The sequence below is a fragment of the Coturnix japonica genome, chromosome 3, assembly GCF_054131305.1.
Source record: "Coturnix japonica strain WE chromosome 3, WE-NBRP24, whole genome shotgun sequence".
Taxonomy (NCBI): Eukaryota; Metazoa; Chordata; class Aves; order Galliformes; family Phasianidae; genus Coturnix; species Coturnix japonica.
In genome coordinates, this window is record NC_140665.1 from 103,627,239 (window position 1) to 103,646,103 (window position 18,865).

The 18,865-nt window shown below is 44.9% G+C and overlaps 1 protein-coding gene across 2 annotated transcripts; it reads left to right on the plus strand.

Annotated features, from left to right (window-relative positions):
• The first annotated feature begins 2,433 nt into the window (after positions 1 to 2,433).
• Positions 2,434 to 18,481, plus strand: OPN5 (opsin 5). 2 transcript variants are annotated; one of them, XM_085540920.1, is made up of 7 exons: positions 2,434 to 2,788; positions 7,758 to 7,910; positions 11,125 to 11,244; positions 14,587 to 14,757; positions 16,397 to 16,731; positions 17,198 to 17,442; positions 18,329 to 18,481. In XM_085540920.1, the coding sequence occupies exons 2-7, from the start codon at positions 7,772 to 7,774 to the stop codon at positions 18,390 to 18,392; spliced, it is 1,074 nt and encodes a 357-aa protein (XP_085397046.1). In that variant the 5' UTR covers positions 2,434 to 2,788; positions 7,758 to 7,771; the 3' UTR covers positions 18,393 to 18,481.
• Positions 18,482 to 18,865: the final 384 nt, after the last annotated feature.

The window sequence follows — 18,865 nt, forward strand, 5'->3', positions numbered from 1 at the left end:
CCCGAGGTGTTGTCCTTGCCTGAGATGGGCTCTGCTGTGGGACATACCCAGATGGTCAGATTGAAGTGTCAGCAATGGCCTCATTTAAGGTTACTCCTTGGTAAGCTCTGCAGGCCCAGGGGGCAGAATTAATGGTTTAATGGATCACGTATTTTTTGTATGTAGTAGGATGAAAGAAATATTCCTACATGCAGGCTAAAGGAGAGACAGCTTGCATTTGTAATGGGGTTGGTACAGCCTGTTTTGTTCTCTGGTCCCACAAAAAGGGACAGCATAGAGAGCAGTTTGCTTTACCACCCCCAGCTGTGGATGTTGTAGAGAGGTGAAATGACCCCTGACAGCAGCCAGACCCACACTGCCTGTTTATCTGCAGTGACTGGTATGAGATCAGTGCCTGAAAGGCTTCTGGACAACACATCTGAGAAAGGTTGTGCTTAATGCAAGAAAGAGAGGAATGGGCTGTTAGAAATTCAGGAAGGGTTTAGAGCCAGGGAAGGGGTTGAAGAACTTTGTCTATAAGAAGGTGAGGACAAAGATGGGCAGAAAACAAGAGAACAAAGCCTTTGAGGCCATCTCTGCAGCTGAGATGCTGGAACACGACTCCTGTTGTTGTGCAGCTGTGGAAGTGGCTGCTCTGTACTGATGAGGAGAAAGGTCCCACATTGATACCTGCTCTGTATCATTTCCTCCAGGAAAAGAAATATGTCTCTTGAGGATTCTGTGCTAAGAAGAATGGCTTTCGCTGTACTGTCCACTGTCCACTTGAATGCTCAATTTGGAATCGTGCTGCATGGGGCTGCTTGAAATCCAGGCATCCAAAATGCTCAAAGAAAGGAATGTTGGTGTTAAATCACAATTTTCATCTGAAATCTGTGGATGAGAAGGAGCCGTGAGGTTGTGGTGCAGTAAGTAGGCATTGCTAGTAGGCACTGCTATCATACACATATACTAATCTTTTTTTCTCCCACTTTGCTTGTTTATCCATTCCTGACCTTCTCTTCCTCAAAGAACAACAGTATGTCCGAATGCTGCCTTCCTCCTCCCTCCTTCCTTCCTGTAAAGCCATCATCATTGTTCTTCATTTAGAAGGCCTTCATGTTTCATATTTTCCAAGGAAGAACTATGTGAGTAGTTTGGAGATGAGTATTTTTCTGCTCTCTGGACACAAGGAAATTTTGGAGTGGTCTCAGATTTGTGACCAGACTATGCAAACACTACACACAGCCTTGAGCTGCCTGCTGTGTCTTCTCAAGCCGTGGAAACCCTCCTTCTGCTGTGCCCTGTTGTGCCCTGTTGTGCAGTGCTATCTCTGCTGCTTTCCAGCAATCCATGGCCTCTCCAAAACTCTCCTGCTGTCAGTGGACATGTAGGTGTACTGAAGCCATCACTGGACTGCATCTCAACTGGGAAGGTCTGCAGAGGATGCTGAGGCAAATTGTGTCCAAGTGTTAACATTTAAAATACCGCCCCAAATGATGCTCGTAGGTTTAGTGCAGCCAGTGACTCAGTTAACTCATGTTAGCAGCTGGAAAATGAGGCCCCGAGAGAGGATGGATTAATTTGTTCTGTCACACGTCATGATGTGTGACTTGGAGGTTCACACTGCATTGCCCTCTAATAAGTCCTGGCATCTATTTCTTAATGAGTGAGTGCAAGTGCTATAAGGGTAATTCAGATGGACACATCATGATGGGTGAGGATCTTGCACTCACTTTCCCCTCTTTCAGGCCACCGTGTGCAGCCATGCTGGAAGTGCCTAAATCTCACAACTTGCATCTTTACTCTTACACCATCAGTGAGCCCATTCATTGCCCTGCCCACGTCCTGACCCTTCTGTGCTGTACCACCCCCTTTAGCCCTCACCTTTCCCATCTCCAAATGCAGATGAGGTGTGGGATGCTGTGGTGTTTGGGTCTCTCTGCCGAGTTACCCATTATCCTTCTCTTGAGTCTAACACAGGATCGGCTCTGGAGCTGTTGGAGCTTCACAACCTGGGAGCTCTTCTGACATTTACCTCTGATCTGGCACACCCCAATCATCTGAAAGACCGACATCTTACTAGAATGAACTGGTTGCTCAAAAAAGCTGATGTCTTTTGTTTTTCTCTGCCCTGTTTCTTCACCCTGTAAATAAAAGATGACTTTAACAATGACCAATTCCTGCAAAGCAACTCCAAGTCAATTGAGCGTGAAGCTCTGTGTTCCTATTCGTTCTTCAGTGGGCTGTCCCCATGCCACTTGCCATGCAAGCATTTTGGGTCTGCCAGGTCACTGTGGAGTTTCACAGTCCTTCCCCCTCCGCTCTGTGCTTATTTATTTAAAGCAAAAGAGAAGTGTTTTAGCCTGTATTGATCTATGCTTTAAAGTGCCGCTTCAGTTTCCTATTCGTGGCTATCTCCTATCAGCCACCCGTTCCCCCGGGATGCTGCGGGACGGGGTGCGGTGCGGGGCTGGACGGAGGCGGGGCTGGGAGCTCCGGAGCGGGGTGGGCTGATGAGAGGTGGAGGAGCTGCGGCCCCTCAGGGAGGAGGGAGGGGGCTCTCAGCATCCTCAGCATCCTCAGCATCCTCAACATCCTCAACATCCTCAGCATCCTCAGTATCCTCAGCCGCACCCGGCGGGACGGAGTGTCGGCTCTGCACGGGGCTCGGCGCCGCTCTGCCCCGTCTGCTGAGCTGTAGGACTCGGAGCGCTGAAGGAACCGCGGTTTCACGCTGTTGCAGACGGTTTGGGTTTGACTTCAAGCTGCGGAGCTCGGGGGGATGCTCTGCGTGGAGCTGGTGCGCGAGGTACGTCCGGTCCTGCGGCTCTTGTTCTTGTTCGGGGGTGTGAAAGTTTGCGGGTGCAGAGTGTGGGTGCAGAGGTGCACACAGACGTGCACAGGTGGGTGTCTGCGCTGTGTGTGCTCACTTTATCCTCCATCAAGGTCCCGCTAACCCCGGACCAGCTGCTACAAAGCAGCTTCATTAACGGTCTGATGGCCATTCTATCTTTCTCCTCTTTCCTGTGGAATAAATCATCGCAGGAATAAAGTCGTCATGATGTTGTCTCCCCAAAGAGGCAGGGAAACAAACCTGAAATTACTGATGAATCTGGAAGTTTTATACAGTTTCTCTTCTTTCTTTCTTTCTTTCTTTCTTTCTTTCTTTCTTTCTTTCTTTCTTTCTTTCTTTCTTTCTTTCTTTCTTTCTTTCTTTTCTTTCTTTCTTTCTTTCTTTCTTTCTTTCTTTCTTTCTTTCTTTCTTTCTTTCTTTCTTTCTTTCTTTCTTTCTTTCTTTCTTTCTTTCTTTCTTTCTTTCTTTCTTTCTTTCTTTCTTTCTTTCTTTCTTTCTTTCTTTCTTTCTTTCTTTCTTTCTTTCTTTCTTTCTTTCTTTCTTTCTTTCTTTCTTTCTTTCTTTCTTTCTTTCTTTCTTTCTTTCTTTCTTTCTTTCTTTCTTTCTTTCTTTCTTTCTTTCTTTCTTTCTTTCTTTCTTTCTTTCTTTCTTTCTTTCTTTCTTTCTTTCTTTCTTTCTTTCTTTCTTTCTTTCTTTCTTTCTTTCTTTCTTTCTTTCTTTCTTTCTTTCTTTCTTTCTTTCTTTCTTTCTTTCTTTCTTTCTTTCTTTCTTTCTTTCTTTCTTTCTTTCTTTCTCTCCTCCACTTGCGCTGCTGGGGCTGCTGAGTGCTGTGCATTCACTGAGGCACCGCTATGGAGTAACACAGCTGGGCAGCACACAGAACCAGGAGAAAAATCACCATTTGGGGACCGATGTTTTAATTCTATCTGTGTATTTATTTGCAGCATTGGTGGAGGTCCGTGCAGGTCTGACATTGCCGTTATTACAAACTAAATGTGAAAGAGAATGGATTGTCTGTGTCTCTGGGCAATGTCAGGAGAATAAACTACTGACCGGTTCCTTTTGATGCAGATTATCTGATTGATGTTGTTGTGCTGCTGATTATCAGTTGGCTTCAAAGTAAGGAGTGGGCTTGTTTAGCTTGGAGAAGAGAAGGCTGCGGGGAGACCTCATTGTGGGCATCCAGTACTTGAAGGGAACGAATAAACAGGAGGGAGAACGGCTGTTTGTGAGGGTGGGCAGTGATAGGACAAGGGGGAATGGTTTGAAACTGAGACAGGGGAGGTTCAGGTTGGATCTGAGGAGGAAGTTTTCCCCCAGAGGGTGGTGACACACTGGCACAGGTTGCCCAAGGAGGCTGTGGATGCCCCATCCCTGCAGGCATTCAAGGCCAGGCTGGATGTGGCTCTGGGCAGCCTGGGCTGCTGGTTGGTGACCCTGCACACAGCAGGGGGTTGGAACTGGATGAGCACTGTGGGTCTTTGCAACACAGGCCGTTCTGTGGTTCTATGATTCTACAATTATGGTATGGACTTTGTGTTTAGTATGAGATCAGAACAGATGGGTTTTTGTGTGCTTCTCAGCCAGAAACACTTGTCCTTGCCCAGGACAGGGTCTGGGTTTGTGTGTCACCAGGACACACTGATGGACAAATGGACAGCAATGTAGAAACTGGGGAAAGGGATTTCCTCTGCAACAGCAAACCTGCACCTGAAAGCATCCTAGGAGCTGCACGTACAAGTGCAGGGCAACATGCTGGGTGCCTTTTGGTTCTGCATTAGCTCAGCCTTTGGGCCGTGCTGTCCCTTGCTGCGCACCGTGCAGTGCCATGCTGGGTGATGTGTTCTTTTCTTCTGATCCAGAAGTTCCTGTGACCGCTTTTCTCCAGGCTCGCGCTGTTGGTGCTGCTGCTCCCATCTGTGCTTTTTGCACTAGGAAAACAGGAGTGTGAAACCTGCTGCATGGCTGCAGTGCTCTCAGTGGCACAGAAATGCTCACGTTCAGTGAATCCTCTGCAACTGCTCTGCAACTTGTGAAATGCAACTTGTGAAATGCCTGCTCTGCTCCCTTCTCATGAGGCTTAAAGGGATGACCCCAATCCCTACTGTGTGATAAAGGAGTGGGCTGCAGGCACACACTGACAGAGCTGTGTGCCTTTAGGGCTCCAGGACTGACTGTGCAGAGCACAGCTCTGACACCTGTGGGCAGCAGTACTCATGTTGGACATCTGTTCAGTTCCAGTGTGCCAGAGGGCTCCAAGGAGGGGTGCCAGGGGGACGGCCCCTTTCCTCCTTGTACTCTGGCTTCTGAGCAGGAAGGATTTTCCTCACCAGGAGGACTGCTGATGCCCAGTTCTCATTGACTGTCACTGTATGAGTGCACGTCTCTGTGATGTGTGTTACCTGTTTGGGGCTCTTGAGCTTTCCTTCCCTGCCCACAGCTCCTCAGTGGGGCTGAGGAGAGAGAATGAAGTGGAATTGGGGCAGATCTGGCAAAATAGCATTGGTGCAACCAAACAGCTACAGCTACCCATAATCTTTCTCCAGTCTACCCCTCCTCTGTCTCTTGTCGCAAAAGGTCTGAGAGTCGCTATTGCTCTTATATACAGTCTGGGTAAGGACTTTGAAGGACTAGCTATAGGATTTTGAGGTTAGCTATAGTGGAACAGTTCCATTTTAAGGAATATATTATTTAAAAGCAGAATTGTTTCTGTTAATTAAATATGAATTGCCTGCAACACAAGAACAAGCATGAGTCCATTTCTCACAAGATGGAGCAAATTGGTGACCTCTGTTGTGGCTTTGAATCTATTTTCACTGCAGCCCTTCAGCACGAGATGTGCTGTAAGGATGGGCAGTGGACGTGTGCGTGGGCAAGCAGTGCACCATGGCTCTCTGCTCCCACACCTCAGTCATTGGAGACCTGATGCAAAGTAGTCCTCTGGTCTTACAAGAATTGAATTGGTCTTACAAGGTCTCGAATGCCTGCAGGGATGGGGCATCTACAACCTAAACAGAACATCAGAAGCAAGTTTGATGATACCAAGTTTGATGATACCATCAAACTAAAGAGAGAAGTTTGTTTGTCACCTGGTGAGGTGGACTCAAGGTCTCTGGTGACAGCACAGCAGCTGGGAAGACTGTGGGGATGACACAGTGCCCATGGGGACTGTGGCCCATGCCTGCCCCCGTCTGTATGGCACAGCACGCACTGCAAAATACAAGAGAGGTTTCAAATAAAGATACATATGATATGAACTGCCACTGAGAGCTAACTAACTTTGTTAATGAGTGTCTGAGAAATAATTATCACTGGGCAAAGAAAAGAGAAAGATCATTCCCCTTTTTCCCCCTTGAAAGATAACCGTGCCCTCTGGTACTAATGTGAACTTCTAGCTTTTGTCTTTTACTTGTTCTGCTAAAATTATTCATACTTGTATTGTCCTTAAGACCTATTACATATCACAAGAGGGTGGGAAGTTATTTTCTTAATTAACACAATCGATAATGTTATCACTTAGCTGAGATAACTCCTTAAATGAGCTCTGCTAATTCTCTCTTTGCAGATGCACTGGGATCCATTGGTATCTTTTGTTTCACTCTATAGTTTATGTCTTGGTGAATTCATTTGCTTTCATGAATGATGGCAATGATTCCATATGTGGTCCATGACTTTCAAGATAATCCATTCCTCATGCTCCCTTGTCCAGCAGCCACAGTAAAGCTTTGCTGCTGCAGTTGCTTTCACAGATGACTTTTTGGTAGCATTCAGTGTGATGTGATACTTGTAAGCAGTGGAGACTAGTGCATACACGGATCACACATCCCACCAAAGTGGGATGTTTAGGGACCTTTTTGACCTTTTGATAAGTCATTGTAATACTGTGGCATCTAGCGAAGCACATACATAAGATGGGACAAAACAATAGGGTGAGGTGTTCAAACTTGGTACGTCTTGGGAAATGCACATTTCCATTTGCAGCCCTCCACCTGATAGTTTAAAAGCCATCTCCATCCCTCCTTACTGTTCTTTTACCCAAACCTCCACTGGAACAGAATGCTGATGGGGATTATGGTTTTCCTTGACTTGGAATGATAAGAGGAATGATTGCAGTGCCTTATTGATTACATCCTCTTTCTGTCTTCTTCTGCTCTTAAAGTGAGATTTGAATCTTGAACTTTGCTTTGGGGGCCCAGCTATTTCTGAATGTTGGAACTATTTTAAAGCTGTAATCTGGTATTTAAACCAGATATTTAAATAACCATTAATATTCATAACCAAAACCACGTGAAGTTGTTTGCGTTGGATCCCACCATCTAAATAACTCTAAGGAGAATTATGGATATGTCTCTTCACTGAACTGTGCAATGTGCAGAGCTGCAGTTTGTGCCCCTCGGGACACAAAGAAACTGCTGGGACTGTCTAACTGATAATTCCCAGCTTCTTGGGATTATGAGAATAGTGCGTATAGATAAAGACAAGTCCAGTACGCATTAAGTGCGCTGAACAACAAATCTATTCAGACATCAACAATTGCCCTGCTTGGTTTTCCTAGATCTTCAGCCTTGGGTTGCTCAGCTGGAAACATGAAACTCCTTCAGACAATCAGGGAAGGCGCCTCAGGAGCCGTGGGTTGAGTGCTGCAGCACAGTGCTTCCCAGCTACTGCTCGGATGGGTTACTGCAGTGCTTACAGTATCAATCATGACATTCCTGGGTAAACAAAGTCATGAAACAAACTATGGCCAGATGCTTTACGCAATTTTGAAACAGATCCTGAAATGCCCTGGGAGCTGGGAGGACAGAGATGAGGATGGGGGGATACATCTTACATATGAAGAAAAACATCTTTGCCAGTTCTGGTGGCAGATGGGTGCTATTGTGTGCTCTGTTCGTTCTGTATGTTTGTTTGTTTGTTTTCTCAGACACTGAGTTGGACATGAGTGGGATGGCATCAGACTGCAACTCCTCCTCCCAGGAAGAATATCTCCCACACTACGTGCAGCAGGAAGACCCCTTTGCATCAAAGCTGTCTAGAGAAGCTGACATCATAGCTGGGTTTTATTTGACAGTAATTGGTAATGAGCTTTTATTTCAACTTTGAAGTACAGCTCTAGTGATAGGACAAGGGGGAATGGTTTGAAACTGAGATAGGGGAGGTTTAGGTTGGATCTGAGGAGGAAGTTTTTCCCCCAGAGGGTGGTGACGCACTGGCACAGGTTGCCCAAGGAGGCTGTGGATGCCCCATCCCTGCAGGCATTCAAGGCCAGGCTGGATGTGGCTCTGGGCAGCCTGGGCTGCTGGTTGGTGACCCTGCACACAGCAGGGGGTTGGAGCTGGGTGAGCACTGTGGGCCTTTGCAATCCCAGGCCATGCTGTGATTCTATGCCACTGTGTCCTTGCAGGCACACACAATGAGAGCAGAAACCACAGTTCTGTTGTTTCTGACCAGAGCAGGCTTCTGCCCTCACACTGTGATTTTATTGCCTCGTTTCCAAGTCTCTCATGTGCCCACACATCAAAGAACACCCTCAGATGTGATCGCCCAGGTCCTGCCCGTCTCCTGGCAGCAGCTCTCCTCTGTTTTATATTACATCGGACATCACTTTCTGCCCATAACCCTCTCCTCCTTTTTGTTTTGGAATCTTCCACCACTTTCAAAGGGACTTTGCAAGCAGAATAAATGCAGTTATTTATTGGCTGGTACATGGAGATGAGAGCTTCAACTGATTTCAAGGTTAAACAGTGATGCATCAGGTAGCTACTGGGTTGGGAAATGCTGCTCTCCATCTTAGAAGCAGGCAGGTCCCTGTTCTTGCCAATTTACCACCTGTTGTGCTATTTGTGGGGCAGCATCGTATCTTTTTGTGCCAACAGGTTTGCTCACAAATACCTGAGCTTCTAACTGCTGTCTCAGCACTTAACTTCTTTCTGCAGTTTTGGTTTTCCTTTGCTAAGGATTCAGCTGATGGGTTTTCTCACAGCTCAACCCCTATTTTCTCAGTAACACTGAGCCCAGGTGGCGTAACGATGCTGCACCAGGCTGGGCTCTGGGGCTCAGCCAGCTGGACCCAGGCTTATAGAGGATATTCCTTCACATTCGTTTCTCTTAACTTCATTTTTTTGCTCTACTAGTTGTGCACAAAGACCTCCTAGTCTTACCTTCATGGTTCTTCTTTGCTGTCTTGCACACTTGCCTCTCTTACTGCCTTTCCTCTGACTGACACAAGGGATCTATTTATTTCCTTCCAATGCTGACATCCCACAAAGGCTGGAATAACCCTTCTGGAATAACCCTTGTTTCTCACAGGCCTTTTGCTTATGCCTTTATTGAAGAAGACATTCAGAGCTATAGAGCTGACAGGTGAGGCTCTGTCTTCCCTCAGTGACTCTGTGCTGTTTTCAGTATTCATGTACCAATTTGTATGCATCCTAAGTTTTTATATCCTTCCATAAATATACAATATATGTTATTTCTTTATGTCTGCTGGACAAACAGCTGTTTTCACTGAGCTGTCTAAAAAAACCCCCCTCGAGGCTTTTTTTTTTGCTTGGAGAAGCAAACTGGATGTAATCCCAGGAAAGATGTCTGGGGAGCTGAAATGAATCCTTCCTCAGCACACCATGGGGCCTATTTGTGGGGGCTGTATGCAGTGTAGATTTATTCAGTTCCAAAGAAGTAGCCCTGCCAGGTGTGAAACGTATTTCAAAGCACAGAGAGAGTTGAATAAAGGTGAAGAACAGAAATCACGTTTCCTGTGAAAAAGCAAATCCCAACCATGAGTCTGATCTTGTAGTTAAGGAGGGCTGATAGACACACAGCTTCTCTGCTGGATCCACGTGTAGCTCTACTTTAGACATCATATCCCACTTTTTGCTATAGATTTAACTTTTATTTGTGTTTTTTTTTCGTTGTTGTTGTTGTTTTTGTTTTCATTTTACTTGCAAAGATACTTTATCCTTATGGTCCTTACAAATGCCAATAACAGTTTTCATTTGAGCCAAGTACCTTAATCATATATGCACCCAAATACTACATTTGCATCCTCCTTGGGTTTGCACAGATTATATCAGCCCATTGAGTCATAGGATCACAGAACGGCATGGGTTACAAAGGCTCACAGTGCCCATCCACTCCCAACCCCCTGCTATGTGCAGGGTTGCCAACTCTTTCCTCTTTTGATTCCAAACAACACAACAAGACTTTGGCTGGTTGGTGCTTTGTGTGTAGGTTGTACCTTCCAAGCCTGGTTTTGCTCCTCACCCAGCCTACACCACCATCTCCTGCAATGCAAACCTGTCTTTGTTACCCACTTGTGCTTGGGTGGATGGCTACATTTTAATAATATCCTGGACCTGCAGAAATAGCAGAAACTGGAAGGAAATACATCTCTGTTGTTCCCAGGAAGCTCTGTTGGTGGCTCTTATATTTTCTGCAGACAGAAACAATCCTGAATTTCCCTTCCAATGAAGATGATTTGGAGCAACTCAGAGTCCCCACTGGCTTTGCTGGGACACAGAGGGAAAAAAAGTGAACAGGGTGGGTGGCTGTAGGAGTCCAGTTTTGTCTGAGGAAGAATGCTCTGCAGACCTCAGGTCGGTTGGAAAGGGTTCAGGACTATGATAGGTGATTTAGAATGGTCTTGTTATTTTTTGTTCTGCCTATTTTTCCTTTCTGATTGTGATATAAATCAAATTTCATTGTAAAAGTTAGTCTGTGATATGAATAGAAATAATTTGTGTTCATTTTAAAGTGAAAATCTCAAAACAGCAGAATAAAACTAGGGTTGGTCAGAGCTGAGCTGCTGCTGATCAGACAGCTGAGCTTCATTCATGTGCTGTGTTACAAACTGGGTTCATGAGGACCCAGGGAAAATTTAGGTTGGATGTCATGGGGAAGTTCTTTACTGTGAGTGGTGAGGTGCTGGAACAGCTGCCCAGAGAGGCTGTGGATGCCCCGTCCATCCCTGGAGGTGTTCAGGGCCAGGTTGGATGGGGCCCTGGGCAGCCTGGGCTGGTATCAATGTGGAGGTTGGTGGTCCTGCCTGTGGTGGGAGCTTCATGATCCTTGAGGTCCCTTCCAACCCAAACCATTCTGTTGTTCTCTGAGTTTATGATTCCATGCCTGCAGATGTCTCTATGAGGTACAAAATGGGGGTGAGATGTCGTGTTTTGCAGAATGTCTCGCCTTGGGAACACAGAACAAACAGGAATTTCAGTGGTGGGATGAAGCATCACTGTTGTGAAGGAGAACTCCAATTTTATTGCTTTTCTTTTCTTTTTAAATTGTAGGGATTCTTTCAACTCTGGGAAACGGGTATGTTATCTTTATGTCCTCAAAGCGAAAAAAGAAGTTAAGACCCGCGGAGATAATGACTGTTAATTTAGCAGTGTGTGATCTGGGCATTTCAGGTAATTTAATGTCTTACTTTTGTTCATTTTGTTATACTCTCCTTTCTGGCAGCAGGAGAGGCAGTCCTCCAGATACGAGAGCCTCTGGTACTTAAACTTCTGCTCTGTTATTTGCACGACAGAGGGAAGGACAGAAAACAACGTTCCTTCACAACTTGATGGAAGGAAGTGAAAACTCCGGAGGAGAAAATAGGGCTACATTTAACAATTCTGTCTCAGGCAAAGCTCGTGTTCCCCTCAGAGCTGTGCAGCCTTCAGAGACAGCTCCCATGTGCATCCCAGCACAGTGAGCAGAAAATGGGCTTGCGCTGCTGTTGAAGAAAATTGCCTTTACTTGCTGCGTGGTGCAACAAGAGGGAATCAAACCTTAGTAAGGGGTGGGAGTGAAGGGAACAAATTGGAACCTGTCAGAGGCCATTGGCCTATCAAAGGTAATACTTCTCTTGCCAGTGACTCTCACCTTCTTTCTTTGTGTCAGGAAAATAAGCCTTTGTGTCAGTCTGTAGAGTAAAACAACATCAGCCAACTTGAGGGGTTTCTATTTTAACTCATCAGCCAGGGCTGAGCAACCCAGATGCTCTGGAATGAGACAGGAATCTTTGTAAAGGCTTACACAACACTGGGGAGTCAAGGGTCTTTGCAGGTCACTTCTTTGGCTCTTCACGTGAGTCTCATTAAGCTGCTCAGAGTGACAGGAAAACGAGAGGGAGAAAGCTGGATGTCCTTTAGAAAAGGCTTTTTTAGATGGCAGACGACCTAATGAGTAAAAAGGCTTGATGCGACCCAGCTATGACCATGCAGTGTCTTCAGTGCAATATAAATGATAGAACATTCCCATGCTCCCAAAGTCATCTGTTCCCTATGTGTTGCATATGCTGGCACTATTGCCCTCAGGTCCAGCACTGTTTCCCTGCTCTCATCCCTCCTGAATGGCTTTGCCACTTTCCAAATGCCTGAAATAGTGTAGAGTGACATAGAAGGATGGCTCCCAGCCCCTCGAAGATGCAGCCTCTTGCTGTGGCTGCTGCACACATCCAACAGACTGCTGACCCCAGAAATTCTGTTGTTTTTCAGTGGTCAGTAAGCATGGTTATCTGAATGAGACACATCCCTTCTGCTGAAGAAAGCTGTTGGTATAAATACATTCACTCTGCTAGCACAAAGATGAATCCCTGTGTTTGTTTTAGCATAACAACCCTTGATATGCTATTTCCATCCTGCAGCACTCTAGGGAAGGAGTAATAAAGATCTGAATAGTGTGAGTTGCTCCGCTGAAATGGGAATTCTCTGTAGCTACATGTTTGTAATGTAAAGGTATTTCTAAAACACTAAAGTGTGTATCCCGAGCACACAAACTACAGCCCATCTGGGAAGGCTAGGAAAGCAAGAGTCCTAGCATGAGGGCTCCCTTCTTCTCTCCTTAGGTGTATCCCCAACACAACTGATCTCTGTCACCATATTTCCACAGGGATCTCAACTTCACCTGCTGAAGTATTGTTATGGGAAGCAGTGGTGACTGGCAGAGCTACACGTGCTTCTTGAAGGCGTTGACTCAAAAAACGTGATGAGTTCTGCCTTTGTGCTAATCGTAGTGGAGATGGGACATTTTCCAAAGTCATTCTACTTCATTGGCTTACCTGGGCACTTGGTTGAAGATGCGAGGTCTGCAATAGCCCAACTTCCTGCAGATCGCCACTGGGTGGCAACAGCTCCTTGTTCAGGGCTGAGCCTGGCAGGGCAGCGCTAACAGAACCTCACTGCGTGCAAATAAATGTGATGCCCTTTAGAGCTGACAATGGCTTACATGAAGAAGGTTGCTTGCTCTCAGAGTACATCCCGGCTTTTGTGCTATTTCATGTTTTTCTTGAAACTTTGATCACCGGGGTCAGCGTTTGCTTGAAAAATTAAAGTGTCTCTTCTGCTTGAAGAAAAATGTGTTTCTATGACTTAAGCACAGCCTTCATGTCAGATAGAGCTTTCCTTGCAGGCTTCAGCTACAGGAAAAGATGCCCAGAGTGCATTGTTTAAAAATACGCCTCATTCTGGGGGCTTCTCAGTACTGACATAGAAATGGAGCAGAGGCCCTTCTTTGTGAGATTTGTCTTTTGGTAGAAATGTTCCATTTTCTCATTGAGAGTGAAATATTTTATTTCACATCAGCTTGATTTGAAGGGGAATATTCAGGGAAACATTTTACTTCAGATCGTTTTTGTGAAATTCTCTTGATTTATTTCTATGAATAATTTATGCTGTGGGAATTGGAGTTTGCTTCACATGTCCATTACCTAAACTGCTGTGGTCTCACCGCCAGGGCAGGAGCCCAGGGCAGCTGGTGGTGCTGTGAACCCCTGCAGGCACTCAGGTAACTCCTGTGCAGGAATATACATGGAAAGCTGGAGTTAAATGTTTAATGTTGTTTGAATGTTACCGTTGAATGGTTGAGAAGATGGAGATTTCCAACTAGAAAATCACGATTTCCAAGATTTCCCATTGTCCTGGTATTTACAAAGAATGTGAATAATGTCAGTCTGTTTGAAGGCAAGAATGGGACAACATATGACCTATCCTGACTTCTTTCATAGCACACCATCCACTTCTTTAAGTGGAGAACCAATCTAGAGAGCCACGAGGATCTCCAAAGCACCGCGGGGTTTACCTGCTGGCTGGGGATACTTAAAACTTTTGAGTATCTGCATGCAGAAGACTCGCTGAGAGTCCCTCGGGACATGTAGCAGGATGGGCAGGCGCTGAAGACATTCTGCTGCTCAGATCCATGCTCTGCCTATTGCACCACATGTCTTTCTTACCTAACACTGTACAACAGTGTAGATTCTAATACTGGGCCTTGGTACACTTGCAGAAGACCTCTTTGAAGGCAAATTTCTTTCTACTATGTTTGAAGATACTCAATTAGTTATTAGGATGTAGTCTGACTAGGTCTGTGCCTGTTCCATATGCAGATTCACATGTTTGTGTTTGCAAGTGGACCTAAACCAGTATCTAGTATTAGATATGGAGGCTGGTGGCCCTGCCTGTGGCAGAGGGGTTGGAGCTTCATGATCCTTCAGGTCCTTTCCATCCCAGCCATTCTGTGATTCTATGATTCTATGATAAATCATACTCAGAAGTTTTTTAGAGGGATGAATTTGTACGTGCTTAGCACTAGAGTGCAAGCTGACTTCTGCTTCCTGTGGTCTGCAGGGAAGCATCTGTTTGCAGCACATACAACATGTTTGAATAATCCTACCATGTGCAGATGCTGTGAGATTTAGCTATGAAAAAGAATGTTTTTATCAGTGGCAGATTTTGTCAGTCAACTGACAGTCTTTTCTCTGTTGGAAGTTGTAGGAAAACCCTTCAGTATCATTTCCTTCTTTTCTCACCGCTGGATCTTCGGATGGATGGGCTGCCGCTGGTACGGATGGGCTGGCTTCTTCTTTGGCTGTGGGAGCCTTATTACCATGACAGCTGTCAGCCTGGATAGATACCTAAAAATCTGTCACTTGGCTTATGGTAAGGAAGAGAAACCGTATTAAGAGATGGTCTCATTTTGCCTCCTCTCCCCCTCCTGCCCAAGAAGACGCTGGTCATTAGGGTTGTGAACAAAACAATTTGAAATGATTTCCTGGAATAGGAGGAGGAAAAGAACAAAACACAACACAAAACCCAAACCAATAAAGCAAATACAATACAATACAATACAATACAATACAATACATTACAAATGAGGGAGTTAAGGATTTACATGACCAAAAACAACTGCTTTGGTTATCTCTGCCAACATCCTACTTAAAGTTAGGAAAACTCTCTTCACTGGGAAGGGTGGTCAGGCACTGGAACAGGGTCCTCAGGGAACATTGATCGTGGTCTTGAACCTTAATAATTAATACCTTAATTTAACTCTTACGTTGTCCTCTGTGGAGCCAGGAGTTGGACTCAGTGTCGTCCAACTGTATATTCCATGATTCTACAAATTGTTCTCAAATGTTTCTGAACCAGAACCCAAATTTCTGATGGAGTAGAGTATTACCATGAAGGCAGGTATTCTTCTGTTTGAGATGTCGAGTATGTCTGAGCAGATCACACTGATGGTAGGAGAAATGCCTAATTCTGACTCAAGCAGGCTCTTGTGTCCTGTTAGACTGCATTTGCTGGATGGCAGAAGCCCTTCACAACCACCAAAGCTGTGCTCTTAACCTCTCCTTGGATATATTAAGTATCTTAAGCTTTTTATCCTGCCATTGTCATCTGAGGTTTCTAGCTGGAAATCATAGTTAAGCTCTCCAAAATACTTATGTTAACTATAGAGAAGAATGCATATATAAAGTAAATATGTTTGCATGACCCAAATAATACCTACTAAATCTGTAGGTATTATTATATATGTCCATCTGTAGTGCTGGACATACCCTCTTTGCTTTTGTCCCTCTGCTGTCTGCTTAAGCTGGGAGTTTTAGTAATCACTCATAGATAAATCACTTTGTGTCTAATTGGCTGTTAACTGGTGTTACCAGATTCAAGTTTTGCACAAATTGAAAGGTCTTATGACCTGATACACACAAGTATTCCTCATTAGATGCCTACATTCCTGTAAGATATTTGGCAGGCTAAAACAGCTAAAAGATTTGGATGTGAAGTAGGTCATAATAAATGTGATATCTCTCTAGTCTGGAGATGGATCTTGAAAGGAGGAAATGAATTTAGCAATGAAAGCTGTTACTGAAATATCCATCAACACTGTATATCTCTCAAATATGAAGCATTATGTGCCTCACCCTTTTCAGTTAAAGAGCACAGCCACAGTTTGGAAGAGATGTTTTTCTTGCATGGTGAGGAACAAACTCCCCAACAAAATAAGGGAAATTCCCATGCTGTTGCTGAGCGAGATGTTTGGATTGCTTTTGTACAGACTCCTGTAGGCAGCTCAAAGCAGAGACCTAAAATCATGCCGTCCCTACAGGCAGCATCTCTCCATGAGGTGTGGAGCTGTGCTGAGGTGGTTAGCGTGGGTGTCCAATGTAGAAGGAGATGAAATGAAACCCACTGAGGTTGTTGACAGAGAAGTAAGCTCTTACTTTAGGTGTAGGATGGCAGGTTTCATTGTGCCAGATACGTGTGGAACAGTGGTTATAACCCTTGAATTTTCTTGCAGGTACCTGGCTTAAGAGACACCATGCCTTTATCTGCCTGGCACTGATCTGGGCCTATGCGACGTTCTGGGCTACTGTTCCTTTTGCTGGTGTGGGAAGTTACGCTCCTGAGCCGTTTGGGACCTCGTGCACCCTGGACTGGTGGCTGGCGCAGGCTTCAGTGGCTGGGCAGGCTTTTGTTCTCAGCATTCTTTTCTTTTGCCTCCTGTTTCCAACTGCAGTGATTGTGTTCTCCTATGTTAAAATCATTTTAAAGGTCAAGTCATCCACCAAAGAGGTTGCTCACTACGACACCAGGATCCAGAACAGCCACATACTTGAAATGAAGCTGACCAAGGTAAGAGAGAAGATTTAAGTTCGTTTACTTTGTTGGATCATAAAGACAGGCTTGTAGAACATCAGCAGTGTGCTGTCCTGAGCTGAGCGATGGCATGATCTGAAGTGGTGGTCTAGATTTCTCACATATTATTGTCAAGATGGGAAAAAGCAAGAACTGAGCCATAATTTCCATGCTGATACTGGCTATTTTGCTGTTTCAATACAAAAGCTTGTGCCAAAAAAACAATGGACCTAGTGGTAAAAATTCACCATCATCTGCAATCCAGGCCAAGGATCATAATGCTGCAGAGCAGCATCCTTTACTTGGCTGATCCAACATTCATTTAATTACATTTGCAAGAGGTTAAAATGAGATTTCTATAGTATACAGCAATGTGACATCATGCATTTTGCCAGGCTCTGTGCCGTTCTGTCAGTGAGGACAACTCTGCCAGCTTAACTCCTTTCCCTCTTCCTCTCACAAGGTGGCAATGTTGATCTGTGCTGGATTCCTCATTGCCTGGATCCCCTACGCCGTGGTCTCTGTGTGGTCAGCCTTTGGACAGCCAGATTCTGTTCCCATCCAGTTTTCGGTGGTACCAACTCTGCTTGCCAAGTCGGCTGCCATGTACAACCCAATTATTTACCAGGTCATTGACTGCAAATTCTCCTGCTGCCGGTCAGGTGGGCTGAAGACGCTGCAGAAGAAGAGCTCTTTGAAGGACTCGAGGTAATTTCTTCTTTGAGATGTCAGGTGTGTTTCAATACAGTGCTCCCAAGAGTCATGGCTCCTCAAATCTCTGCTTTTGTTTTTGACCATGGCCTTTCTTTTTGGCTGTGACTTATGCACGGTTTTTCTCTTCTGGTTCCTCTTCTTTGCCCTATATCAATGAAACTGTGAAAAGCACACACCAAACAAACAAACAAACAAACAATCAAACCAGAAAGGCCTCAGTTCCATTTCCCTCTCTGTAGCTTTGGTGCAGTCTGTACTGACCACCAGTGGAAGTTATGGAAACACTGAGAGTCCATGGAGGAAAAACATTTCCAGTTCTGTCTTACTTTCCAAGTCAGAACAGTAAGATAATGCTGTAAATCAGTCTGTCAGGGGGCTGGAATAAAGGCCACAGATGCTCTACCAGATTTAAGTGATGGGAGATATGTAGAATCCCAGGAAAGTATGACTATGTATGTATGAATGAGAGGCATGAGGGTCTATGCCATCATTCATTTCATTCCCTTGCCAGTTCCAGAATTCTTTTAATGTACCTGATTATAAATAAAGCACCTGACATCTTCCACAGTGTCCCTTAGCAGATGGTCCTGCAATCACAGGCTCAGATTTATCTCATCTGCAGAAGTATAGGGTCTATATATGTTTCTTAATTGAGATGCTAAATTCATAGTTCACCCAAGAACTCTCTGCAGCTTTGGGCAACAGGGAGACAAACCCAAAACAGCCTTAAATATCACTGCAGAGAAAGGAGGTTCAATAAAGTCCCTCTTTCCCAGGCTTGTGTGTTGAAGAAATGTTCTTAATAAAAACCTTCCCAGAATTAGGAGCTTGATGGTCAGCTTGTTCCAAGCAACATGCCTGTGCTTTCTCCTTCCCACAGGATGTACACCATATCTTCACACAGAGATTCAGCAGCACTGAGCGAAACCCAACTGGAAGTGTGAAGGCTTGTTTCACAGCGAGGGAAAACCTGATGACAAACCATCATACGGTTGCAAATTCCTCTTCCTGTGAATAAATTAAAACACAATGACAGGTGGTTTTTTTTACTCCACAGTCCTATGTACAATGTAGTTCTTTCCATACCAACTAAAATGGTGTGATTAGAGCCAGGCGAATGTTTTCATTATTCAGATAAGAAGATTCATTTGTATGAAAGAAATTGATTCATTTCAGAGTCTTTGAAATTTGTTTATTGTTTCATAGAACCACAGGAGGGTTTGAGAGGGAAGGGACCCCCGAAGACCATCAGCTGAGAAAGTTTACAGCTTAGATACACAGAAATCTTTCTCATGTGCAGTTGAGTCTGATTCTAAAACACCAAACACTGCAGGATGAAGTCTAGGAAGGATTCTGACAGTCCCAAAGAAAGCATGTAATTCCAAATGCAACACTAAACAAACAACGTGCTTTGAAA

What these genes read in the sequence shown, in the direction of transcription:
- OPN5 (XM_085540920.1), top strand. Translation starts at nt 7,772, where the DNA reads ATGAGTGGGATGGCATCAGACTGCAACTCCTCCTCCCAGGAAGAATAT. An exon ending in AATCTGTCACTTGGCTTATG is followed by an intron (nt 14,758 to 16,396) that starts GTAAGGAAGAGA and finishes ATTTTCTTGCAG; the next exon opens with GTACCTGGCTTAAGAGACAC. An exon ending in AGCTCTTTGAAGGACTCGAG is followed by an intron (nt 17,443 to 18,328) that starts GTAATTTCTTCT and finishes TCCTTCCCACAG; the next exon opens with GATGTACACCATATCTTCAC.